The sequence below is a fragment of the Schistocerca serialis genome, chromosome 12 (assembly GCF_023864345.2).
Source record: "Schistocerca serialis cubense isolate TAMUIC-IGC-003099 chromosome 12, iqSchSeri2.2, whole genome shotgun sequence".
NCBI lineage: Eukaryota > Metazoa > Arthropoda > Insecta > Orthoptera > Acrididae > Schistocerca > Schistocerca serialis.
In genome coordinates this window covers 1436291-1463767 of record NC_064649.1, presented here as the reverse complement: position 1 = coordinate 1463767, position 27477 = coordinate 1436291, and the positions used below count along the sequence as shown (strand labels likewise).

At 48.1% G+C, this 27477-nt stretch overlaps 1 protein-coding gene across 1 annotated transcript; it reads left to right on the top strand.

The window, feature by feature from the left end:
• Positions 1-570: 570 nt before the first annotated feature.
• Positions 571-27477, top strand: LOC126428264 (translocator protein-like). The gene is made up of 2 exons (XM_050090181.1): positions 571-886; positions 25164-27477. The coding sequence occupies exons 1-2, from the start codon at positions 661-663 to the stop codon at positions 25436-25438; spliced, it is 501 nt and encodes a 166-aa protein (XP_049946138.1). The 5' UTR covers positions 571-660; the 3' UTR covers positions 25439-27477.

Below are 27477 nucleotides of genomic sequence, written 5' to 3'. Positions count from 1 at the left end.
ATTTCGTAAACTCAGTTCCATAATCTGAAGTGTTGGAGAGTAATACCAATGACAGAACGGTACTTCATGTACGTGAAGTACATTCGTTCCTTCGCCAAGGCACCGTTTCGTATGAAGACTGCTGATGTTTCGTTTTAGATGTATGTGCATACGTTTGTACCATAAGTAAAGTTTTTATTGTTTGGGTGTATTTTATGTGAATGTGTACACAGAGAACTGTAGTGTTTTCAAAGGATCTAATGCCGTCAAGGAAAGGTTGAAAACATCAAAGGCATCGCAGAGTCGTCGGCGATCTTCTTACATTTCCTTAAGCTGGTTTCGTCGCAGCACGACGACTGACCATTTAACGTAACAAAGCATATTTCGAGAACGAGTCGGCGTTCCACCGAGTCAGTTAGCGAGGAAAAACGTTAAATGCCGAGCTTCGGCGCGAAGCCGAATGGCCTCGCCTGCCATCTGCCGGTGACCCGCGGGAACTGCGGCGGCGCGACTTACGTAAAGGTCGCGGCCGATTAGCCTTTGAAATGGAGGGAGCGCAAACAGTATTGTAACCTAATGCGGTGACGCGGCGCGGAGCAGCCGAATGTGCAGAGTCACGGTGCGAGGGGCGGCGGGCGGACGCTGGCTGCCGGCAGTGTGTTCCGCGTGCTCGGCAGCGAGATGCGCGTCTCGTGCCCGGCCGTGATGGCGTGCGCCTTGCCGTACACGGTGCCCGTGCTGCAGGCGGCCGTGTTCCGCACGCTGATGCGCTCCGACTGGTACGACCGCCTGAGGAAGCCGCGGTGGACGCCGCCCCGCTGGGCGTACGCGCCCGTCTGGAGCGCCCTGTACGCCGGCATGGGGTACGCCTCGTACCTCGTCTGGAAGGACGGCGCCGGCTTCCAAGGTACCGCACCGACCTGGTCACAGCCAATTTCTAGACCTCCGCGAGGCTTTCGACACCATTCGCCAAAACCGACTTAGAATCAAATTCCGTGCGACTGGATTCGTGATTTCCCGTCACTTCGGAATAACTGACGGGAATTCGTAGCGTGAAAAAATCCGATACCTGCCGCTCCGCAGGGAAGTGATAATAGGCCCTCTGCTGTCTGTAACCTACGTGTACATTTTTGCTCGAGAGCCAACACTGAGACCACGAGGAGGCACCTCGGGCCGCACACGTACCTGCGCCTGCGTGGGTCAGTGCGTTGAAAGCCGTAGCGAGTCGGCTGCAGAGCCGGCCTTCCAGTTCTCGTCGTCAAAAGTCTGCGCCATTCGGGACATTGTCTCTCTCAGATCGCCGCCACCCACAGTTGTGACACTGTACTTGCCTGACCAACAGTTGCCGTGTTGTCACCGAGCGAGGTGGCGCAGTGGTAGCACACTGGGCTGGCAATCAGGAGGACGACGGTTCAATCCCGCGTCCGGCCTTCCTGATTTATGTTTGCCGTGATTTCCCAGGCAAATGCTGGGATGGTTCCTTTCAAAGGGCGCAGCCGACTTCCTTCCCCATCCTTCCCTAATACGGTGAGACCGATGATCTCGCTGTTTGCTCTCTTCCCCCAAAACAATCCAACCGTGTTGTCAGTGCCAGCGGACGATTACTTGAGAAATATCAGTAACTGTACTTATATTTAAATCTGTTATGCAGGACGAGACACTAAATTTCACATCTCCTCTCTCACTACGACAGCCTTAATTCACTTTCGTATTCCTCGCTACAGGTAAGTGCCGAGTTTGAATAAGACCGTCTGTCAACTTCCGTGTCAAAATCGACACGAATCGCCAATACCCCTGAATTGTCGGCACCAGAAGACAAACAGTACAACTTTCCGCGTCATATATCGTCTAACATTTCAGCGGCCGCCCTACGTACCCACACTCCTCCCTGCGATAAGCGACCAACGTCACTTAGCTCACGGTGGAATTCACCAACGCCAATTACAGTTAAGTACATCTTAATATATTACTGTGTCTAAGTACTTTTGTTGGTTAGAAAGCACTCCTGAGAACCTCTTAACGCTCGTGGCTTCGGCTGTTGCCTGCGGGACTGGCACACACAGCCCTCCCAGACTGCCTGCTGGCGCTGCTCTCGCTTGCCGCCTCCAGCAGTCCTCAGACCAGTACGAATTACAAAACGACTCAGATAAGATGTCTGTACGCTGCCAGAATTGGCAACTGACCCTGAACAATGAAACGTATGAGGTCCTCCACGTGAGTACTAAAAACGATCCACTAAATTTCTTCTAGACGACAAATAATAGAATTTACAGGCAGTCGATTCAACTACATACCTAGGGACTACAATTACAAACAACTGTAACTGGAACCACCACAGCCGGCCGGGGTGGCCGAGCGGTTCTAGGCGCTACAGACTGGAACCGAGCGACCGCTACGCTCGCAGGTTCGAATCCTGCCTCGGGCGTGGCTGTGTGTGACGTCCTTAGATTAGTTAGGTTTAAGTAGTTGTAAGTTCTAGGGGACTGACGACCTCAGAAGTTGTCCCATAGTGCTCAGAGCCATTTGAACTACCACATACAAAAAGAAAAGTTGTCCGATGGTGTCTGATATGTGCTCGATTGCAGAAAAATTTGGCGACGGATCGGGCCGAGGCAACACGTCGACAATCTGTGGAGAATGCTAGGTTACAACAGCTGTGTGTTGGCCTCGGAATGCCGTTCGTGTGTGGCTGCACGACACGTCGAAGCACCAGACTGCCGTACAAATTTGCAGTCAGGGTGCGTCCAGCTGTCATACGAAACCACACTTGAGACCGTGGTACCAGGTGCGGGCCCGGCGTGTGCACGCCCTCAGCTGTCCTACTCCTAACCGACACACGGCCATCTCTGGCACCGAGGCAGAACCAGCTTTCGCCGGAAAACACGACACACCTCTGCCCTGCCCTCCAATAAGTCACAAATTGGCACGGTTCGGGCTCAATCGGACGGACGCTGCGGGCTGCCTGACTCGGAAGTGCCCTCCAGTTATGCTGTTTGTAAAAGTTGGTCGTGCCACTGTGGTGCAAGTCCTGTTCAGACTGGTGCTGCAGGTGCAGTACGACGCGCCGGACACGGTGGTCTTCCCTTCCGGTAGTGCCACGCGGCCGTCCGGAGCCCGGTGTTCTGGCCGCCGTGTGTACAGTGGATACGTCCCTGCCCGCTTTCTGCAGTAACGCGGAGGGAACGTTCTGTTTCTCGTAGCCCTGTGATGTGGTGTCTTTGTCACTTTAAAGGCATTCTCGACTCACATCAGCTGACCACATCCATCGTCACGACTGTCACAGCGTGTATTTAAAGCAAACCTGATTTGCATCCTCACAGTGACGCTATAGTCGCCACTTTTATCGACTAGCGCGAAATTTGAATAGACATCATCCCTGAGATGTAGAAACACGCTTACCGATTTTAATCGATGCCGCACAACCCCTTCACGGTGTTGCGATTTTTGTGCGTCAGGATATTTTGTCGGTTTGCACCTACTCGGGAAGAAATGACCGTCGTAATAAAATGAGAGAAATCGGAGCTCGCACGAAAAGATTTAGGCGTTCCTTTCCGCCAGTGCTATTCGGGAGTGGATCGGTCGAGAAATAGTCCGAAAGTGGATCTGCGAGCGCTCTGCCATAACTTTATCGTGAATTACGGAGTAGTGATGTAGATGTAGACACAAGGTGCTTACGCCAAGGAGCGTAATGACCGTGCCGGAAGGAACGGCGGCACTCCTGCAAAGCCGAGTGAAGCAGGTGCTGGTGTGGAGGCGTCTGCTGGAGTTGCGGGTGGCTCAGTGGCGGTGGAGGAGCGCGTCCTCGGTCAGGTTGAGGCCACAGTGGAAGTTTCCCGGCCTCTAGCTTTCCAGGCGCGCGTTTCACCGCTAGAATACTACCATTTCTGAATATATACTTTGTTTTCATTTCTTTGTCACTTATTAGTTACACTGTTATGTGCACGCAGGTCACATTTACGGACGCTCAGTTAAATTGCAGAAAGCGTCTCAGTAGCTCCTTATTGGCCAGTGAGGATCTCGTTACGACCCCAGTTTCTTCCTTTCCTGCGTGTCCAGTATTCCTGTCGTGTTTTCTTCCGTTCGTACTGCCTCTGACTGGCCCAAAGAAAAGCGCGTTCCATAAGCAAGCGCGGAAGCGCCACGGCGTTGCCGGAAAGACCTGGGTGGCAGGCGCGCCCTGCTTAACACTTGTAACTGCTACACCGCGCTTTTCTGCAAGTGTCGACCGATGTGTCGCTTCGCACAACGTACACTCGCGAAAAGACCGGAAACGTGAAACTAGGGAGCTGCGGTGCCGTGCGGTCGGTTCCGGTCGCGACTGGAACCGGGGAAGGTGGGGGGCGAGGCTGGAGGAGCGCCGAGTGCTCTGGGTCGGCGCCGTTTCTCCATAAGCTTAACACACACGACGGATGCACGTAAGAGGCTGCTCGTCCATAATGCATTCGGCCAAAGCTGGGAAGCTGGGGTAACTTTTCTATTCACTCGGTTTTGAGACGAAAGACTCGTCGAGCGATGCTCGGAGCGCACTATCGTCCGGAAAGCAAGTTCCTCGAAGGCTGCTCGATAGATGGCGGAAAATGTGAATAACGTGGCTGCACCCGATTTTCGAACCTTCCCCATTGCATGCAAATGTCGCACGATGGTGCAATGGTCACAGTTCATCACATTAGCCAATTTTCCAGTACACTGACGTGACTCATTGAGGATTAATGCGTTCGAACGACCTCCGTCAAACAGCTCAGGTCTTCCTGGACGTGGAGAGTCACCAGCGTCAAACCGACCCTGCATAAAACGAGGAAACCGTTTCCTGGCCGTGCTCTGTGCAGTGGCGTTGCCCCCGCGCACGGCCTGCTGCTCTCACCCCTCTGCTCAATGGGTGCGAATTGTTCCGATTTCTCCACTTGGCCCTCCACTTTCTAGCGTCCACAGCCCCACTCACTACCTCCTTCCGACAATATTTAGGCTCAAATCGCTACAGCGAACTCCAAATAAAAATTGACAATCCATAAATAAACCCACATGCAAAACAAAAAAAGCTATCAGCTTATGCACCAACCTAATAGTGTGCCTCAGAGATGTGATGACGTAGCTACAGCTAAGCATCAGACTACGATGTGCAACGGTCCGGCGTTCAGTGTTCAGTTCGTCAAAGGACTCTTTCTATCACGTATTATCAAAACACGAGATTATACGACAGTTTAACAATATTCAAAGTTGGCCCAAGGATTTCACTTCTGACACTGATTTAGGATTGTCAAAACTGCCGAGCTGCACCGCGGTTAGCTGTGGACGCGGAGGAAACTGCGTAGCATCGGTCTCTGTCTGCAGAGAGCCCACTGCCGCCTTCACACCACCAACACGGTGTCCAGGTTGTTGTTGTTGTTGTGGTCTTCAGTCCTGAGACTGGTTTGATGCAGCTCTCCATTCTACTCTATCCTGTGCAAGCTTCTTCATCTTCCAGTACCTACTGCAACCTACATCCTTCTCAATCTGCTTAGTGTATTCATCTCTTGGTCTCCCTCTACGATTTTTACCCTCCAAGCTGCCCTCCAATGCTAAATTTGTGATCCCTTGATGCCTCAAAACATGTCCTACCAACCGATCCGTTCTTCTGGTCAAGTTGTGCCACAAACTTCTCTTCTCCCCAATCCTATTCAATACCTCCTCATTAGTTACGTGATCTACCCACCTTATCTTCAGCATTCTTCTGTAGCACCACATTTCGAAAGCTTCTATTCTCTTCTTGTCCAAACTAGTTATCGTCCATGTTTCACTTCCATACATGGCTACACTCCATACAAATACTTTCAGGAACGACTTCCTGACACTTAAATCTATACTCGATGTTTACAAATTTCTCTTCTTCAGAAACGATTTCCTTGCCATTGCCAGTCTACATTTTATATCCTCTCTACTTCGACCATCATCAGTTATTTTACTCCCTAAATAGCAAAACTCCTTTACTACTTTAAGTGTCTCATTTCCTAATCTAATCCCCTCAGCATCACCCGATTTAATTTGACTACATTCCATTATCCTTGTTTTGCTTTTGTTGATGTTCATCTTATATCCTCCTTTCAAGACACTGTCCATTCCGTCCAACTGCTCTTCCAAGTCCTTTGCTGTCTCTGACAGAATTACAATGTCATCGGCGAACCTCAAAGTTTTTATTTCTTCTCCATGGATTTTAATACCTACTCGAAATTTTTTTTTGTTTCCTTTACTGCTTGCTCAATATACAGATTGAATAACATCGGGGAGAGGCTACAACCCTGTCTCACTCCTTTCCCAACCACTGCTTCCCTTTCATGCCCCTCGACTCTTATAACTGCCATCTGGTTTCTGTACAAATTGTAAATAGCCTTTCGCTCCCTGTATTTTACCCCTGCCATCTTCAGAATTTGAAAGAGAGTATTCCAGTTAACGTTGTCAAAAGCTTTCTCTAAGTCTACAAATGCTAGAAACGTAGGTTTGCCTTTTCTTAGTCTTTCTTCTAAGATTAGTCGTAAGGTTAGTATTGCCTCACGTGTTCCAACAATTCTACGGAATCCAAACTGATCTTCCCCGAGGTCCGCTTCTACCAGTTTTCCAATTCGTCTGTAAAGAATTCGAGGTACTCTTCGCAAATAGTACTTTTACCTCAACATAGTACATGTAATTTCTGATGTTTTAACATAGGTTCCTCTAGGCATTATTTATTACTGCTATACAAGTTCTTTTCTTTTTTTTTTTCAAAAGTGCTGAACTTTTTGCTCGCCCAGTCTGCCCTCACTCGTCCTGCAAAGCCGCCCAAAACTGCTTTAACTTGGCAGTGTCGTTAACGGCCGATGCTCCCTCCATTTGTTTATTCCGTACGGCCACAGTAACGTGGAGCGCGTCATCACATTCAGTAGATGCCGTAATGACAGACGACATTAACAGAGCTTGCTCTGCGAAAGATGCCGTGCTGTATCAGAATTCGTACCATCTCAGCAGAGACACTCAAGTAATCGACACTTGTCAAGCGACGCAAGAAAAACATAAGGCGCCGCTCCGTAAATACAGAGCACCCCTTCACTGTACAGTTGTAATTGTAGCTTAGTGTAACCGGATACCACGGAAGCGGGAAAAAGGCCTTCCCCACTGACCTACCTGCTTCACTGAACAGAAACATGCAAAGCACATATTGCCAAAAAATAAACTGGCTTTCCAAATCGAGGAAGCTAGCTGTTGCTAAAATACTACGTTCCCAAGGCGTTATACCAAGCGCAATTCAAAAAAATCTCTCTGTGATTGCTCTTACAGCTCTTATCCAGAAAGTTCAGAGTTTTGAGTGCCGAAACGTTTACTACGGCGTTTCCTGTTTGGGGGCTGATGACCTGAGTTCTCTGAACAGAAGAAAAACCAGTTGTGATTCTGGCCAGACAGCCACAAAGGGGAGCAGTCCCACGCGACGTGGATAAACATTTCACGATCGCTTCAAGCCGTCGGGACGAGGTTATCACGTGGTTACGTAAAGGGGCTAATCTTCCTGTCTGTTTTTCTCTGCAGACGAACTCAACCAAACGCGTTCCTCAAATGAAACTATAACATTTTCATCTGCACTGCGCCAGCCACGTTACGGTGTGCGGCGATGTGTATACGGCCTTTCCCGTCCCATCCGCGATCGACGCTCGGCAAGCTCGTAGGGCGACAAGCTTTTTTTTTGTGAGCTGCAGTTCCTCTGTTATCGACTGCCCTTTGAATACCTTGGACGAGCAGAGCGAGTTGAATTTCTCGGGCATAAAACGTGTCCCTTAACTCTAGAACATATTGGCGACATCGTTGTAACCGCTTGCCGTATTATGACGGGTACGTATCCGTCGACCCTTCTGGAAAACCGGTATCTCCCTCTCCTCCTCGTTCCGCCTGTTGCCTTCTCCCTACGGAGACGGCGCTGTAGCGCGACGTGAAGTGGCAGCACACGCTTCTTGACACCATCAGGAACCTGTGTACGCCGTCTGTCTGCGTCCAGAGTAAATCTCACGTCTCAGTGTGACGACGTTCTCTGCGCGTACCTGAGGCGGGACTCGGGTACCAGCCCGGTATTCAAACCGATCGAATGTGGAAAACCGCCTAAAAACCACATCCAGTCGCCTCGACCCTGTCCAGTGATTTCTGTCGTTTCGGCGTTTGTGCAGTGACTGAAGGCAGAACCGTATTACGATCTTCGCCAGCGAAACCATTTTGGAAGATCGAACTGGGTATCTGGACTTCCTTTCCGTGATTTTCCGTTTGAACTTCAGACACTGGGTGCCTCTACAGGCGATTTTTGTCCTTTTATTGACACTGCACAAGTAAAGATTTTTTAGTATTTTTCGTCACTTTGGTCGCCAAAATTTTACTTTCCAATACGTCGAGCACTTCTCACTTTCTTCTCATTACGGCTTCGTAATGCCCCCCCCCCCCATGAACCATGGACCTTGCCGTTGGTGGGGAGGCTTGCGTGCCTCAGCGATACAGATAGCCGTACCGTAGGTGCAACCACAACGGAGGGGTATCTGTTGAGAGGCCAGACAAACGTGTGGTTCCTGAAGAGGGGCAGCAGCCTTTTCAGTAGTTGCAAGGGCAACAGTCTGGATGATTGACTGATCTGGCCTTGTAACAATAACCAAAACGGCCTTGCTGTGCTGGTACTGCGAACGGCTGAAAGCAAGGGGAAACTACAGCCGTAATTTTTCCCGAGGGCATGCAGCTTTACTGTATGATTACATGATGATGGCGTCCTCTTGGGTAAAATATTCCGGAGGTAAAATAGTCCCCCATTCGGATCTCCGGGCGGGGACTACTCAAGAGGATGTCGTTATCAGGCGAAAGAAAACTGGCGTTCTACGGATCGGAGCGTGGAATGTCAGATCCCTTAATCGGGCAGGTAGGTTAGAAAATTTAAAAAGGGAAATGGATAGGTTGAAGTTGGATATAGTGGGAATTAGTGAAGTTCGGTGGCAGGAGGAACAAGACTTCTGGTCAGGTGACTACAGGGTTATAAACACAAAATCAAATAGGGGTAATGCAGGAGTAGGTTTAATAATGAATAGGAAAATAGGAATGCGGGTAAGCTACTACAAACAGCACAGTGAACGCATTATTGTGGCCAAGATAGATACGAAGCCCACACCTACTACAGTAGTACAAGTTTATATGCCGACTAGCTCTGCAGATGACGAAGAAATTGAAGAAATGTATGATGAAATAAAAGAAATTATTCAGATTGTGAAGGGAGACGAAAATTTAATAGTCATGGGTGACTGGAATTCGAGTGTAGGAAAAGGGAGAGAAGGAAACATAGTAGGTGAATATGGATTGGGGGACAGAAATGAAAGAGGAAGCCGCCTGGTCGAATTTTGCACAGAGCACAACATAATCATAACTAACACTTGGTTTAAGAATCATGAAAGAAGGTTGTATACATGGAAGAACCCTGGAGATACTAAAAGGTATCAGATAGATTACATAATGGTAAGACAGAGATTTAGGAACCAGGTTTTAAATTGTAAGACATTTCCAGGGGCAGATGTGGACTCTGACCACAATCTATTGGTTATGACCTGTAGATTAAAACTGAAGAAACTGCAAAAAGGTGGGAATTTAAGGAGATGGGACCTGGATAAACTAAAAGAACCAGAGGTTGTACAGAGATTCAGGGAGAGCATAAGGGAGCAATTGACAGGAATGGGGGAAATAAATACAGTAGAAGAAGAATGGGTAGCTTTGAGGGATGAAGTAGTGAAGGCAGCAGAGGATCAAGTAGGTAAAAAGACGAGGGCTAGTAGAAATCCTTGGGTAACAGAAGAAATATTGAATTCAATTGATGAAAGGAGAAAATATAAAAATGCAGTAAGTGAAACAGGCAAAAAGGAATACAAACGTCTCAAAAATGAGATCGACAGGAAGTGCAAAATGGCTAAGCAGGGATGGCTAGAGGACAAATGCAAGGATGTAGAGGCCTATCTCACTAGGGGTAAGATAGATACCGCCTACAGGAAAATTAAAGAGACCTTTGGAGATAAGAGAACGACTTGTATGAATATCAAGAGCTCAGATGGAAACCCAGTTCTAAGCAAAGAAGGGAAAGCAGAAAGGTGGAAGGAGTATATAGAGGGTCTATACAAGGGCGATGTACTTGAGGACAATATTATGGAAATGGAAGAGGATGTAGATGAAGATGAAATGGGAGATATGATACTGCGTGAAGAGTTTGACAGAGCACTGAAAGACCTGAGTCGAAACAAGGCCCCCGGAGTAGACAATATTCCATTGGAACTACTGACGGCCGTGGGAGAGCCAGTCCTGACAAAACTCTACCATCTGGTGAGCAAGATGTATGAAACAGGCGAAATACCCTCAGACTTCAAGAAGAATATAATAATTCCAATCCCAAAGAAAGCAGGTGTTGACAGGTGTGAAAATTACCGAACTATGAGCTTAATAAGTCACAGCTGCAAAATACTAACGCGAATTCTTTACAGACGAATGGAAAAACCAGTAGAAGCCAACCTCGGGGAAGATCAGTTTGGATTCCGTAGAAACACTGGAACACGTGAGGCAATACTGACCTTACGACTTATCTTAGAAGAAAGATTAAGGAAAGGCAAACCCACATTTCTAGCATTTGTAGACTTAGAGAAAGCTTTTGACAATGTTGACTGGAATACTCTCTTTCAAATTCTGAAGGTGGCAGGGGTAAAATACAGGAAGCGAAAGGCTATTTACAATTTGTACAGAAACCAGATGGCAGTTATAAGAGTCGAGGGACATGAAAGGGAAGCAGTGGTTGGGAAGGGAGTAAGACAGGGTTGTAGCCTCTCCCCGATGTTGTTCAATCTGTATATTGAGCAAGCAGTAAAGGAAACAAAAGAAAAATTCGGAGTAGGTATTAAAATTCATGGAGAAGAAATAAAAACTTTGAGGTTCGCCGATGACATTGTAATTCTGTCAGAGACAGCAAAGGACTTGGAAGAGCAGTTGAATGGAATGGACAGTGTCTTGAAAGGAGGATATAAGATGAACATCAACAAAAGCAAAACAAGGTTAATGGAATGTAGTCTAATTAAGTCGGGTGATGCTGAGGGAATTAGATTAGGAAATGAGGCACTTAAAGTAGTAAAGGAGTTTTGCTATTTGGGGAGCAAAATAACTGATGATGGTCGAAGTAGAGAGGATATAAAATGTAGGCTGGCAATGGCAAGGAAAGCGTTTCTGAAGAAGAGAAATTTGTTAACATCCAGTATTGATTTAAGTGTCAGGAAGTCATTTCTGAAAGTATTCGTATGGAGTGTAGCCATGTATGGAAGTGAAACATGGACGGTAAATAGTTTGGACAAGAAGAGAATAGAAGCTTTCGAAATGTGGTGCTACAGAAGAATGCTGAAGATTAGATGGGTAGATCACATAACTAATGAGGAAGTATTGAATAGGATTGGGGAGAAGAGAAGTTTGTGGCACAACTTGACCAGAAGAAGGGATCGGTTGGTAGGACATGTTCTGAGGCATCAAGGGATCACCAATTTAGTATTGGAGGGCAGTGTGGAGGGTAAAAATCGTAGAGGGAGACCAAGAGATGAATACACTAAGCAGATTCAGAAGGATGTAGGTTGCAGTAGGTACTGGGAGATGAAAAAGCTTGCACAGGATAGAGTAGCATGGAGAGCTGCATCAAACCAGTCTCAGGACTGAAGACCACAACAACAACACGGCTTCGTTCAGCTTTTGTTGTCAACAGAGCTTTCATTTCATTTGAAGCAGCTCACTTTGCTTCCGTGTCGACTTCCTGCCACGGCTACTGAACTGTGACGGGTCTTTCCCATCTCTCGGCGCGTAACTTGTCTACAGCGTACTATTAATTTTTTTTCCTTTGATTCTGCGTGTCATTGTCTGTAGAGATCACTATTTCACGTCAACTACTCAAATAATTTGCAGTCTACGTCCTGTCGTTCCCGCTAAGTAGAAATTACAGTGTGTTTCACGTACGACGCAAGCCGCGTGTCCCACACTGTGCAGGCACCAGCAGCCGTGCCTCTGGAGAGGACTCGCTGGCTCCGACACCCCTCGTTCCCCTGCCTTTGGCACGTGGCACGACGGCGTTGGCCGTATTTGTCTAGCTAGAAGAGGCCCCGCAGCCCGAGAACACAGTGGCGCAGTTCAGCGGAAACACCCGATCACAGGGTTGTGGACAAACTGAACACTGGTGGCAGTGCATCGAATAACAAGTTCAGGTACCGTCCACTGACGTCAGTACCGTGAATGGCTGTTACAGTCTGTGTTCGATGCAGGAGCTCACCGTAACGATTATCCTGTCACCAAAAACACATTCGTGATACTGTCGTACGGGCACCAGTGCGTGTGCCCTTGTACTGTCCAGAATGAAACAATATTACCTCTTTTCTGGATTGTCGGTTCTCTGAAGGAAGGCCACAGTACAGCCCCGTTATCTGACGAGAAGTACCCAGACACGTGTTGACGATGGGGACACTTTCGGTGAGGTGTCTGAATGTCTGTGCAGGAGCGGCTGCTCATTCTTCCTCGAGATCCGAAACCAGAAAAGGCATCAATGTCAGACGCTGTGGTCTGAAGTCGACATCCCCGTGCAGGTCCGGGATTAGAATAGGCCCGAGGTATTCCTGTCTGTCGTCAGAGGCGACTAAAATGAGTCTCACTTTTTGGCCCTTTGAGTTCAGATCCCACCTGCCACTTTCAAAATTCTACAGAAGCGTGGGCCATAAGGGGAAGGACGCCTTACATAGTGCACAGGTTATCCGTAGTGCCCTTAGATTCGATCTCCCGAATCTCTCGTCATCGCTTTGCATCTCCACCTGCGATTCCACTATTTGGGCGAGGACACTTTCCGGGGTATGTTATCTTCTTCCATTGTCTCCTGTCCTCTTTCGACCCTGTGACAATATTGGATTTCTCTGCGCCCGATGTCTAGCACGGTAGCCACTCCGTTGCGATGGGGCAGTCGTGTACCCATTTGTCGGTAGCCCCCTGACAACACAGGGATCGCACTGCTGATGCCTGAGCTCTACACTCGCCACGTATGCCGAGGAGTAGATGCCTGCCTTCCTGGATCGTCAGGAATCCCGGCAACAGCCATCGTGCCAAGTAGGCTTTGCTGTGGCTGGATGGCACCTGTGCAGAGTGTCCCCGATCGCAGTGGGTGGCATCAGGGCGGATGACCCACAATGAAGCGAACTGAGTCATCTCTTGCCGGTGACCGTACCGCACCAGCAGTCTCTAAGAAGGGCGAGGTGGAATACAATGACGACAAGTATGACGCTAAATCGTTTCTCTCCCTCGCTACACCATGAGACCAATGTAGGGCTACAGAACACAGAGAGCCATATTCGCCCCAGTTTTTAGTATGTAGCAGAACTGATGCGGACTCCTTTCTGCCTACAAAGCCTCAGCTTTTCCTTGAACACCTTGAAGATAAGTTTGGAGAAGTGATAGTGCTGTCTAACATGCGAAACGGCGCAGTCTTGATTCAGACAGCATCCCTAGCCCAATCCCGACCATTACTCGCCCGTGACAGGCTGGGTCATATTCCTGTTACCGTCACTCCCCATAAAACCTCAACATGGTGCAGGGGATTGTTTTCCATCGTGCAGTCTGACGACGAGCTCCGTGTTCATTTCGTCCGGCGCGTTTACAGCGGACCAGAGACAACAGGGTTGCTACTGGAGCCTTCATCTTGGCCTTTGAGGGTGACTCATTCCCAGAAAAGGTCAATGTGATGGTTTACTGCTGTGACATTGAACCATATATCCCTCCCCCTGTGCGATTCTTTAAGTGCTGGAAGTTCAGGCTTACGTTTCCCGCTGCGCTTCTAGCACCACATGTCGAGACTGTGGTCGTCCACTGCACCCAGATACTCCGTGTGCGCCACTTCCCACTTGCATCAGTTGTGTACATCACCACTCCCCCTGCTCGCCAGACTGCCCAGTACTCCAAAAGGAGCAGAAAATCATGGAGTGCAAGACCCTGGACCAGTTGACTTACAGAGAGACCAAACGTAAATTTTAAAGATTACACCCCATTCGGTTGACGTCAACACATGCTCCAGCTACATGAACATTGCTGTCCCAAGTGCCACTGGTTCCTCACTCCATGCCACAAACAATGGACCCTTTGGGCCATTAGAGTACATCTGCCCCTTTGGTGGTAGGGGGAAAATCTTCCCCCATTGCTCCCAAAGCACCTACTTCGGGAGCTAGGCCCCCCAAACATAGGGGACATCAGTCCCCTCCCTGCTGCCGGAGAAGCAACAGCTTCTTCCCTATCCTCTCGTGCAGAAAGTGGTCCCTTGGGGCCCTAGCTTCCAAGGTCTACACCAATGCCACGGCAGACACTCGCCAGTGGCTCAAGGAGCCAAAAGCTGCTGCACAAAGATCTTCACAGTTTTCCTCCGCACCTGAAGCTACTTCGGAGAAATCTTCCCAGCGAGCCCCCAAAGAGAAGTGAGAGAGCAAGCACACTAAGAGGAAGTCTGCTAAGAAACAGGACCCTCTGGTGGCCCAAACACCACTGCTCCCTATCAATTCTGCATCTGAGCATACTCTGGAGATCTCAGCGTCCCCTGCGGACCTGGATTTCGCTGATGCCTCATCCACCATAGAAACGGCTAGAAACACTCAATCGGTGGCAGCAGGTGACACTGAGGCATAACCTGCCTCCTTGTGCACTTCATGCATTCCCAGCCTCGGGATAACGTCACCCTACAGTCGAATTGCGGCAGTTTTTTCCACCACCTGGCTGAGTTATGGCAACTGTTAAGCTTTACACCTGCTTTATGCATTGCCCTTCACGATACCTGGTTCCTGGAAATACGGACCCCTGCCCTCCACGGCTATAGGGGATACAAGAAACATAGTGACTATAATAGAGTGTCAGGTGGTGTTTGTGTCTATGTCCTGAACTCAGTATGCAGTGAACCTGTGCCCCTTCAAACCCCTCTTGAAGCTGTGGCTGTCAGGATAAGGATGACGCAGGAAATAACTGTCTGCAATGTATATCTTCCACCAGATGGTGCAGCACCCTTGAACGCATTGGCTGCACTGATTGATCAACTCCCTAAACCTTTTCTACTTTTGGGAGATTCTAACGCTCATTACCCCTTGTAGGTTGGCACCGCGCTTACTGGCTGAGGCAGAGATGAAAATTTACTGTCACAACTCGGCTTCTGCCTTTTAAATACAGGTGCCTCCACACATTTCAGTATGGCACATGGCACATATTCGGCCACTGATCTCTCCGTTTGCAGTCCTGGCCTTCTCCCATCTATCCACTGTAGAGCACATAACGACCTGTTTGGTAGTGACCCCTTCCCCATCTTCTTGTCACTGCCCAGGCATCAGGCCCACAGACGCCTGCCCACGTGGGCTTTAAACAAGGCAGACTGGGAAGACTTCACCTCTGCCATCACCGTTGAATATCCCCCACATGGTAACATCGATGTGGTGGTTGAGCAGGTAACTACAACGATTGTTTCTGTGGCAGGAAACGTGATCCCTCGTTCGTTGGCCCTGGCAAAAGACAGTCCCTTGGTGGTCGCCGGAAGTCGCCGGGGGAATTAAGGAGCGTCGGGGAGCTCTACAGTGGCACCCTTCCCTGGAGCACCTCACAGCCTTTAAACAGCTCTGTGCCCGTGTTCACCAGTTTATCAAACGACGGAAACAGGAGTGTTGGCAGAGTGTCCGCCGTGGCATTGGTGTAGTCCTTGGAAGATAGGACCCCAAGGGACCCCTTTCTGCACGAGAGGATAGGGAAGAGGCTGTTGCTTCTCCAGCAGCATTTGGGGGCGGGGGGGGGGGGGGCTTGCTCCCGAAGTAGGTGCTTTGGGAGCAACAGAGGAAGATTTGCCATACGTCGCCTTCCCAAGTCTGGGCAAACATCAAACGAGATTTTGGGCGTCAGAACCCAACAGGTGTTCCCGGTGTTAACATAAATGGCGTGTTATCTACCGACGTAGACGCGATTGCCGGGCACTTTGCCGAGCACTATGCTCACGCCTCTGCGTCAGAGAATTACCCTCCAGCCTTTCGCACCCACAAACGGCGAATAGAAGGGAAAGTCCTCTCGTTCACTACACGCCACAGTGAATCCTATAACTCCCCATTTACAGAGTGGGGGCTCCTCAATGCCCTTGCACGTTGCCCCAACACAGTTCCTGGGCCAGATCGAATCCATAGTCAGATGATTAAACATCTATCATCTACAAGCGACATATCCTCATGATCTTCAACCGGATCTGGTGCAATGGCGTCTTTGCATCGCACTGGAGGGAGAGCACCAGCATACCAGAGCTCAAACCTGGCAAAAACCCGCTTGATGTGATAGCAATCAGGCCATCAGCCCCACCAACGTTCTTTGTAAGCTACTGGAATGTATATTGTGTCGGCAGTATATTGTGTCCCATAGTTACCCCCATGTACACGAGAATGGTGTCCCGCAGGGTTGTGTATTGAGTGTATGTCTATTTGTAGTGGCCATTAACGGTCTAGCAGAAGCTGTAGGGCTGTCCGTCTCACCCTCTCTGTATGCAGACTACGTCTGCAGTTCGTATATGGAGGACATATTGAACAGCATTCCTTGCCCGATGGCTACGTCCCTGAGCGGCGCTTACAGGGAGCCATCCACAAGGTGTACTAATGGGCTCTCGCCCACGGCTTCCAGTTTTCTGCCGCAAAGTTGTGTGTTACGCAGTTCTGTCGGCGTCGTACCGTTCATCCGGAACCAGAACTTTGCCTTACTGACGGTCCCCTCACTGTAGTGGAGACAATCTATTCGTAGCACTGGTTTTCGGCGACCGATTGACTCGGCTTCCTCACCTTCGTCAACTTGAGCGGAAGTTCTGGCAGCACCTCAATGCCCTCCACTGCCCGAGCAACACCAACTGGGGTGCAGATGGCTCTATGCTGCTGCAGCTCTACAGAGCCCTTGTTCAACTGCGCTTTGACTGTGCGAGTCTGGTTTATGGTTCGCTGCCGCCCTCAGCGTTGCGTTTACTCCCCCAGGGCACCGCTGTGGCGTGTGACTAGCGATGGGAGCTTGTAGGATGAGTCCGGTGACCAGCGACCCTCCATTGCAGGTCAGGCACGCACAACTGCCGGCCAGTTACGTTGCACATATTCATAGTTCTCCTGCACATTGCAATTACCGTCTCCTTTTCCCACCCACGGCAGTTCATCTCCCGCATCTGCAGTTTGCGTCTGATCTCTTCTATCTGAACTGGAGTCCTTGCCTTTACCACATGTGCTCTAGGTCCATTCGTGTACACACCCATAGTCCACACTACGTCGCGGCTTCGCCTGGACCTTTCACCTGGCCCAAAGGACTCGGTTCACCCTGCTGCTCTCTGCTGTCAGTTCCTCTCGATTGTTGACCTGTACCGAGGCCACGGCTCGATGGCTGACGGTCACGTCGGCTTTGCGTATGTCCGTGGAGGACATTGAACAGTATTCCTTGCCCGATGGCTGCGGTGTTTTCACTGCAGAGCTGGTGGCTGTATCTCGTGCTTTTGAGGACATCCGTTACTGCCCTGGGAAGTCGTGTCTTCTGTGTACTGACTCTCTGAGCAGCTACAAGCTATCAATCAGCGCTAACACCGCCATCCTTTGGTAGCTACCATCCAGCAGACCTTCTATGCCCTGGAGTGGTCCAGTCGTTCAGTGGTGTTTGTGTGGACCCCAGGACACGCCGGAATCCCAGGCAACGAACTTGATGATAGGCAGGCATAACAGGCTACACGGAAACCGCTTCTGCAGATCGGCATTCCAATAACTGACCTGCGTTCCTTTTTGCGCCACCAGGTTTTTCGGCTTTGGGAGACGGAATGGCATAGTCTCAGTACGCACAACAAACTGCGTGCCATTAAGGATACTACGAGTGTGTGGCAATCGTCTTCGTGGGCCTCTGGCAGGGACTCTGTGGTTCTCTCCGGCTCCGCATTGGCCACGCTTGGGAGACGCAAGGCTACCTCTTGCGCCTTGGAGACCCGCCTCTGTGTCGATGCGGCGCCTGCTTGACAGTGGCCCATATTCTGGTGCACTGTCCCACTTTGACTGCCCTGTGACGAAATCTTCAGTTACCGGACTCGTTGCCGCTAGTTTTGTCTGACAACGGCTCGTCGGCTGATTTAGTTTTACGTTTTATTCGTGAGCGTGGGTTTTATCATTTGATCCAAGTTTTCGCGCATGTCCTTTGTCCCTCTGTGACCTCCACCCCAGTGGTTTTAGGGTGGAGGTTTTAATGTGTTGCAGAGTGGGTGGCTTCTCCTTTTTATTCTCATGGTCAGCCAGCCATGGTAATCTGTTTCGTAATTTTAATCTCTTCTACCTGTTTCCTGTGGTTTTCTTCTCCCCTTTTGTCGATTTAAGTGTTTGTTGCCCTTCCGTCATTCTTGTGGTTTTTCCTTTCTATCCGTTTTCTATCGTCAGTCTGGCTTATTTTATTCTCAACGTTGTGGCAGGGACCGATGACCTAGCAGTTTGGTCATCCCCCCCCCCCCCCCCCCACCCTCTTTTAAACCAACCGACCAACCAGAAGTCGACATTGTGACTTATTCCAAAGGTGTTCTAATGGGTTTACGGCAGGACGATGGGCGCACTCTTTTTCAGGAATGTTACCGTCGACAGACTGTTGCCTCAGAGACGGTCCGCACTGTCATGCTGAGACAGCAGACGACCGCCGCCTCCCCACTGTTCCTCTCCTGCACGCACTACACTGTGTTGACACACCTCCCCGTCTAGCTGTAACGGAACTGCACTCTGGTATCGTACGACTACCTACATCTGAATGTACACGCGTGCTCCGTAAGGCAGCATACGGTGTGCGACGCAGGGTACCCTGTACCACTACTTGTCGTTTCCTTTTCTGTTGCACTCACGAATAGAGCGAGCAGCAAACGACTGCCTGTCTGCCTCCGTAAGAGCCCTAACTTCTCTGATTTTCTGGCAGCAGCAGACCAATTGCTTTACAGTCAGCTTCAAATGCAAGTTCTCTAAATTCTCAAAAGTGTTTCTCGAAAAGAACGTCGCCTTCCCTCCAGGGATTCCCATTTGAGTTCCCGAGGAATCTTCTTAATACTTACATGTTGTTCGAATCTACCGGTAACAAATCTAGCAGCCAACCTCTGGGGTGATTCGATGTCTTCCTTTGATCCAACCTGGTGCAGATCAGTACTCGAGAACAGGTTCCTTCTCCTCCGTATTAACTTACATTTTTTTGTATTAGAGCTAGCTACCATTCATCGTAGCAACTAGAAATTTTGTCCAAGTCATCTTGTGTCCTCGTAAAATGATTCCACTTCGACATCTCCACGTACACCACACTTCACCGGGGAACAACCGCAGCCTGGTACTCACGCTGTCTGCCACATCATTTTGTTGCTGTGGTCTTCAGTCCTGAGACTGGTTTGATGCAGCTCTCCGTGCTAATCATTTATGTGCATCGAAAATAACAGCTGTCGTATCACACTTCCCTGGGGCACTCCTGACAGTGCCCTTGTCTCTGACGAACACTCACAGTCGAGACAACATATTGGGTGCTGTTGTTTAACAAGTCTTCGAGCCACTCACATATAGCTGTAACCTATTCCGCATGACGTACCTTCGTTAAGAGTCTGCAGTAGGCATTGTGTCAAATGCTTTTCGGAAGTCGACGAATCTGAAATGTGCCAGTTGCCCTTCGTAGGCAGTTCACAGTACATCACGTGAGAAAAGGGCAAACTGAGTTTTGGGCGAGCGATGCTTTCTAAATTTGCGCTGATTTGAAGACGGAAGGATTTTTTGTCTCAAGAAAATTTATCGTATTCGAACTAAGAACACGTTCGAGATTTCTGTGGGAAAACGATTTTAAGGATATTCATCTGTGAATCTGCAGGTCCGTTCTTTCATTCTTCTCATGTACAGCGGTCGCCTGCCCTTTTTTCCAGTCGCTCAGGACTTTGTGCCGGGAGAGAGATTCACGATAAACGCGAGCTACGAAAGGAGTAAATGCTGTACTCTTTGTAAAACCAAATTAGTGTTCCGTCCGGACCTGTCGACTTATTTGTTTTCAACTCTTACAGTGGGATGCTTATTACTTTGCCATCCGACACTCAAACGACAGGACGTTTGTACGGCACGACTAATTTTTTGAAAGCGTAATTTAAAACCTCGCCTTTCCATTCGCTACCTCCTACTGCCGCATCAGACTAGTCGACGAACCACTGGAAAGAATCCTCAGACCCGCTTAGCGACTGTACGTAGGGTCAGAATTTCCTTCGATTTTGACTCTTGTCATTACGTAAGGTGGCAGGTGAGGTTGACCTCGGAGTGCCACGGACGTCCCTCGAACCCTCACTGCAAATCACTCGCATCCAGATACTCGCCGCACAGTGCTGTCGCTCTTCACACCGCCTCAAACGTCACTCGCCACCGAATGCAGAAGTGCGTGGCTTGCGGTGGTCTGATAGAGCCAAGCCCCCGCGCGCAGCCCCTCTGTGGTCCACGAGTCTGTCGGCAGCCGCCGCCCGCAGTGCTGTGCGTCTGTCCGGTTCCGTCCGATTCTGCTCATATACTGCTTCTCTCCTGGTAACACTGTATTCCCAGCCTTCTCTTACTCTGCCGGGTCTGCTTCTCACGATATTCTAGTGAGTCAATTCTGCGTGACGTAGGGCGGTCATCGTACTTTCGGTCAGATAAGGTATATTGTTGACACATATGCCAGAAGTTACGGCTCGGTGGGAGCGGATTAGTCCAGTGATCTGCGTCACACTAGTTGCACATTACGCTCCCGTTTCCATCTCGTGCCTGACGACGACTTGTAGAGTTCCACTCGTCGTGTACCAAGGTGCGCGCAGCCGTGGTTCACCAGGGAGAGGAACCGTCGCGGGATGAGTGTGTCCGTCGTGCGCCAACTACGAGAGCCGGCAGCGGCACTGAAGTCGGGCGCTGCTACCCGAGGAGGGTAGCCAGAGCGCTGCCGAATGGCGCTCACGTATTCTCTCCGGTGTCGGTCTTAACACTTTTAGTTTGGCCGGAACAGATACGCCACCTGCCCCAGTCTGAAGCGTGGGTGGCGGTCGGAGCCTCTCTTCCCGCCGAACGTCGGACGCGCTGTTTGTGTCGTAGGCGAGATACGCCGTATTGTCCTGCCTTTGTTAATACTCCTCTTGTAGTCATCGACGCTATGACAGCATTACGGCTACCGATTCCCTCGCCGATCAGAACTGAGTCTATTAATTATTATGAGCTCTAAAATGTTGCACCAGTGAGTCAGTTTTTGAACTAGTTGCTAAGCAAAAAGATGTTCAGAACAATCCCACATAAATTCTGGGCTCAAAAAAATTGCACAGTCCTCGCATTCTACAGTCGGCAATTTGAAGTCTCTGCCGTTAGATAACTACCATCGGGAAATTTAGTCACAATATTCTCCGGCTTTTCCCTGAAGCGCTCTATCACCTTATTTTGTACTCGTAATTCGTGATAACTATTACGAAGTTTGTCAGGATTTTTTTCCCTGTAACTTACATACCAGTAAGTGAAAGGAATATTTATTTAGACAAGGAAATGTAACAAACATTACTCTTTCTGCAAAGTTTGAATGCAGTTGCTTTAGTTATTGTCCTGAAAGTTACAGCAATGAGTTATATCTTTTTTCACTAGAGTATTACTTTTTCTGTCATGTAGGTGATGTATTTAAACTAAATGTTTACAAATCAATTTCAGTAAAATCTGTGCCAGTTTCAGTTGCGGAGCTACAAACACTCAGTGTTTTAGGGATGCAACATACTGTATGTAGACAAATGATCAGGTAGCGGAACGGTCGTGTAAGCGAGGTCTTCAAACCGGTGCCCGTTTTCCACGACGTACAACTCGGTGCACCTTCTAAACGCCCTGCGGACGAGATGAAAAGTTGCCAACGTCACACGGCGACAGGTGGTTGTACCCCCTCCCCGATAGGATAATTTTGTATGATCAGATTCTACAATACATGTTCACTAAAATGTGTAATAAATTAAGAAATATCTGCTTCCTGGAGTTGAGCTTATTGTAAGATGTCCTAATAAAAGAATGCTACTACTGTTCCTTGCCAAAGTTTCTAGATGATGCTATAACATTATAACAGCATTTAATTCGCTCACTGGAGATCAGCATTTGATATTCATCTGCAAGAAATGTTTTCTGCAAACACTAACATTTTGGTGGTGATGGAAAGAACAGTGATATGATGGAAGCAGTAGTTCATTCACACGCACTTTCACAGTAACACAATGTCAGCCTGACACTGACAATGTGCTTTTTCTAAAAGAGCTTCTGCTTCCTTTTTATCATATCAAGACAGTCAGTGATGGCTGAAACACGATAATTTCTTTTACGAAAGACTAGCACAATAACAAGGCAGATACACATCAGCAATAACTATTACCGTAGTATTTTTTTACTGCAGTGTATTGGTGCATTTGTGTACGCAGTGATTACCAGTGTGTTCCATTTCACAGCATCTTCAGATCTATTCTAGTTGCAGCACGTATAACTGTCGGGTTGCTCTGCTACTGCAATAAATCTGGGGTGTTCTGAAGTGGAATGAAACTGGTAACCATTACAAACACAAATGCGACACTAGACTCGAACAAAATACATATACAAATGATTAATGGAAAATCTCATATAAAGATGTCAAACAAATACTAACAAAGAGATAGAGAGCTGGCCAGTACGTACCTCAGCTCAGTACAGCCGATAGATACACGAAACAGAACAGAAAATTTACGTTCCTAGCTTTCGGAACTTTGTTCCTCCATCAGGGAGGAGAGAGGGGAAAAAAGGGAAAGTGGATTCAGTTACCCACAACCCAGGTTATGAAGCAACAGGGAAAGGTAAACAGGGAGGGTAGTAAGGATGACGACCATGCCTACATCCTTACTACCGTCCCTGTTTACCTTTCCTTGTTGCTTCATAACCTGGGTTGTGAGTAACTGAATCCACTTTCAATTCTTCCCTTTTTCCCCCTCTCTCCTCCCTGATGGAGGAACAAAGTTCCGAAAGCTAGGAATGTAAATTTTCTGTTCTGTTTCGTGTATCTATCGGCTGTACTGAGCTGAGGTACGTACCGGCCGGCCCCTCTATCTCTATGTTAGTATTTAAAATACATATATAATAATTTCTTGTTGAAATTATATGTGATCGTACGAGAAAATAAATCTTTTCCAAAAAAGGTAAGTTCTGAATATCTGTAGTAGTGCAGTAAGACAGTCATAAAATTTTGATGAGTTTCCTGTATTGCAAATCAAATCATTGCACCTGTGTGTGTTTCTTCTTCCATTCATTCTGTAGCTTGTCGAGGAGGATTATGGGCCAATTTGTGATTGTTCACCGTGCCTAGATATTTTGTTCCATTCGTTTCTTCACGTATGACAATTTTCTTTCACATCTACTTTTCCATATACAGGGCAATTCTTATTAATGTTAAAAAAAAAAAACCTGAAGTGAGATAGAACGTAGATGAGGGCTAGACGAGTAATTTAATGCGAGACACACGGGGCCGAAGACGTCAGGGAACGGCCCCAAGAGCGGACGAGTGCCGTCACCAGGCGGCGTACCTCGCCCCGCCCCACACTCGGTATTTTTGATGGTATCCGACAGAAAACTTGTAATACTGGTACCAACTACAGCACCTGCTGCCGCTGCACACTTTACAGGGTTATTGTTATTAATGTGCCCTCGTCTCTGTTACCCCACTGTACCACTAAATTTACAGAAGGGGACTTTCGCGAGAACGTGGTAACCTCCTTCCGAGGATTCCCGTTTAAGTTCCCCCAGCATTTCTGTTACAGTTATCGACCTGTTACTATCTGAACAATAAGTCTGTAAATTAGTTTGTCGTCTGTTGTCACTCTTACATGATAACGACTCCAATCACCGGAGCGGTACTGTAGAGCCGGTGGCACTGCCGTGTCAAATGTGATGCAGTATGTGATCAGAAGTGCCTGGGCAGCCGTACGTAATGTCAAAGTGACGGTCAGAATGTCGCGAGAAGCGGACCCGCCAGGGCACGGGGAAGCGGGCTCCGGTGTGCCGCCAGCAGAGAAGTGGTGACAGGAGCACGGGCCCGTCAGCGGGGATCGCCAACTCAGTGTGTGCAGACGTGTCAGGGACCCGATGTGACTGTCAACTGGCACACGTCACGTACTCACGGACGGGGACCGTATACCGTTGCGGAGGGAGGTCGTGAACAATCACACGAAATCAGCGGAAGGAATCACTCGTGAGTTCCAAAGTGCTCCTAGCTGTACAGGAGGCACTGTAACTGAGCTTAAAGAGGTGCCAGGAATGGGATACGACGCTCGAGCAGCTCCTTGTAAGGTCACACATTTGTGTGGTCAGCGCTAAGCGACACTCGCGGCGGTGTAACGTGGAGGACAGGAAATGAGTGATTTGGAATGACGAATCGTGATTTATCGTTCGGATATCCCGTGGAAGAGTTGGGGTTTAGTGAATGCCCAGAGAATGTTACACGCTGTCGTGCGCAGTGTAAACAGTGAAGTACGGTGGACGCGGCGTCACTGCACCGGGGAATTTTTCACAGTTAGGGTGCAGTTCCCTAACTGCGCTTTAAGAAACTGCTAATAGGAGCACGTTTTACAGCGTCGTGTTCAGTGGAGGAACAGTTCGCAGAAGGTGACAGTGCCGGCGGTCTGTGGACGACCGCATCCCTGAAACGGACCGGGCTGCCCGGAGTCCCCACCTGGCCGTGACGCCCCCTCCGGAACGGAACGAGTCCGGAGCTCGGCGCCCGACGTTACTACCTTCTCTTTCTACGACTCTCGAGGAAGAACAGATTGCCGTTGCTCCGTTATAAAAGTGGAAGGTGGACACACCGCGTATTAATGTCCACTAATAGATATCGAGATAGTCCCGACCGGGTAGTATAGGTGCGTTGTACTTTCCCAGAAACTTTAAGTCCTCCATTCGCCTTCCCTAATGATTATTTTAAGTACTCGGCCTACTTTGTAACCCTTATTACTCTTACCTCTAAATACTGATACAATGTGACGTGCCCGAGATGTTCCACCACCGATCTATAAACAGCACACTATTGGGTTGCCTCTCTTATTTTATACGCGCTATCTCGCACTTACCTACATTCGTTGCGACCTCTGACGACACGTGTCGCCGCGTTCGCAGGCCCGGCGAGGCTGCCCCTGGTGCTGTACGGCTCCCAGCTGGTGCTCAACTGGCTGTGGGGCCCCATCTTCTTCGGGGCGCGCAACATCCCGTGGAGCCTGGTCGACATCACGCTGCTGTGGGCCAACGTGGCGGCCTGCGGATACTCCTTCTACGGCATCAACGCCGTCGCCGGCTACCTCTTCGTGCCCTACTTCCTGTGGATGACTCTGGCGACTGACCTCAACTACCAGATCTACAAGCTCAACTGCACGGATAAAGGCAGCAAGGACTAGCGCACCGATCTGTAACATCCGGAGTCCCGTGGCGGCTAGCAGGTTTGGTAGGTATACTGTACTGAGAAAATGTTAAAAAAAAATATTGTTCTCTGCTTCCTCCTCTCGTAACTGTTCTCGCTCAATTCCATTGTATATACTTTCTTAATATCTGGCAGTGTGGCGCTATAGCTACGAACAACTTTTCACTTATTATGCTGCGATTTTATGAGCCGAGCCGATCACAGATTAAATTGATGGAGCACGTAAGTGAACCCTTCCTTCACGTCCCGCTGGTGAAGATATATCGATACCAGTGGTGAAGATATTTCTTTCTGTAGCACTCCACCTACATTCTATTGCTGTCGTTTGACTTTCTCTCGGTAATCTCGTACGTGCACCTGTTAGGGAGAGTGTAATGTACAACTCTACAATAAAGTCCACAGCAAATATTCTCTCTTTGCCACTCATAATAACCTGCTGCTCAATATATATATATATATATATATATATATATATATATATATATATATATATATATATAATACTTTTTATTGCAATTTGTAATACAGCACAGGAAGTAAAATCAGAGCCTAAATATAATTTTACAGTTTCCTGTTGGAAATTGGAATGACAGACAAGTAACTTTTCACTAACCAGTGAGAACCAGACCGTCACTCTTCAGAGCACAATTGAAAGAGAGAGAAGAAACAATCGAGGTGACTTCAGGTAGGCCCAGCTGTTAATACAACACAGCTGGCACGCTCCAGCATACGATCCATCCCGTGTGAGGCTGTTACTAAGCTGAGACTCCTTACGACAGACTGTGGAGATCATTTATAGTTCCGTACGCCACGTCTCGGAGTGGCCGATCCGTCGGTAATGTGCGGGCAGTTACACCTTTCTGAGAAACACGTGGACAGTACAGCGTTAGTAAATACTGAATGAGATATCCTTTAATCACTCCGTGTTTATCCTTCTCACATCAGATGTTCTAACCTTATTCTGACCCTACATCTGCTTAAAAATTCTTACTGTGCATCATAATCTGGAGGCCTTACAAATTTTAGGAATCAGCTTATGTTTTGAACAAAAGCAGATCCAAAAACTTTTCATTTGTGTACTTGTAGATCAACTTGCTGAATATTTGTGCTGATCGAGGATTATGTAAATTTGGGCTAAACAGTGCCAACATACTGAGAGGTGCAACAGGAGAGCAGCAGTTAAAATCCTCATCCAAACACCCAGATATACATATCTTGTGGTTTCCCTAAATTACTCGTGCCTCTTTCGTGCAGTGTTGCCACTACAGCAATGCTTTGTGCCGTGTGCTGGGTACTTAGCCCAGTGTGGACAGGAATCTTTCTTTCCTAAAAACAAGTTGTCGGTGGTACCCACAACAGACTGGTAACTACCTTGCAACTCATCCTAAATCCTCCCACGAAGTGTTCGGACATAGATGATGGAGACTACAGTAAACATTATTATTTGATGGTAAAGGCTGGTAGCAGGCACAACAAAACACTAGCCTTCTCACTTGTACCAATTCATAACCAAAGAATCCAGTTCTCAGAAAATGTTTTGCAATATTCTTATACCAATTGGAACAGTAATGTTCGTGATTTTTAACTGTAACACCACTAAAAATATTTAGTGTATTACCAATTTATCTTCTACTAATAATGTAACAAAACAATATTTCTCAAAACTATCTGATACTTACAACAGAAAGTAAACTTTTAATCAGTCATCTCTCATATGCCTAAGATACCACATGCCTCAGACAAATGATAGTGATATCTTAAAACTTTTGTTCTCTTGCATTTTGTATTTAATCATTGAGCAGTAAAGGGAACAAATAATTCTCAAAATTGCTTACAGGAATTTTTAATCTATGAGCTCTTTGTATTATTTACTTCTTGTCTATTATTCTTGTTGTTAGCAATTTACAAAAATATTTTGATGTTTGTACAAAAAAAATTTCATTTTAAATGTACATGTAGTAGTAGGATATGTCCTTATAATAATGTTATTTTCACAATAAATTTTATTATACTGTT

Bases quoted from the DNA above. Each gene is read 5' to 3' on its own strand.
- LOC126428264 (XM_050090181.1), top strand. From the start codon at position 661: ATGCGCGTCTCGTGCCCGGCCGTGATGGCGTGCGCCTTGCCGTACACG. The intron at 887-25,163 runs GTACCGCACCGA...CCGCGTTCGCAG, and splicing joins GGACGGCGCCGGCTTCCAAG to GCCCGGCGAGGCTGCCCCTG.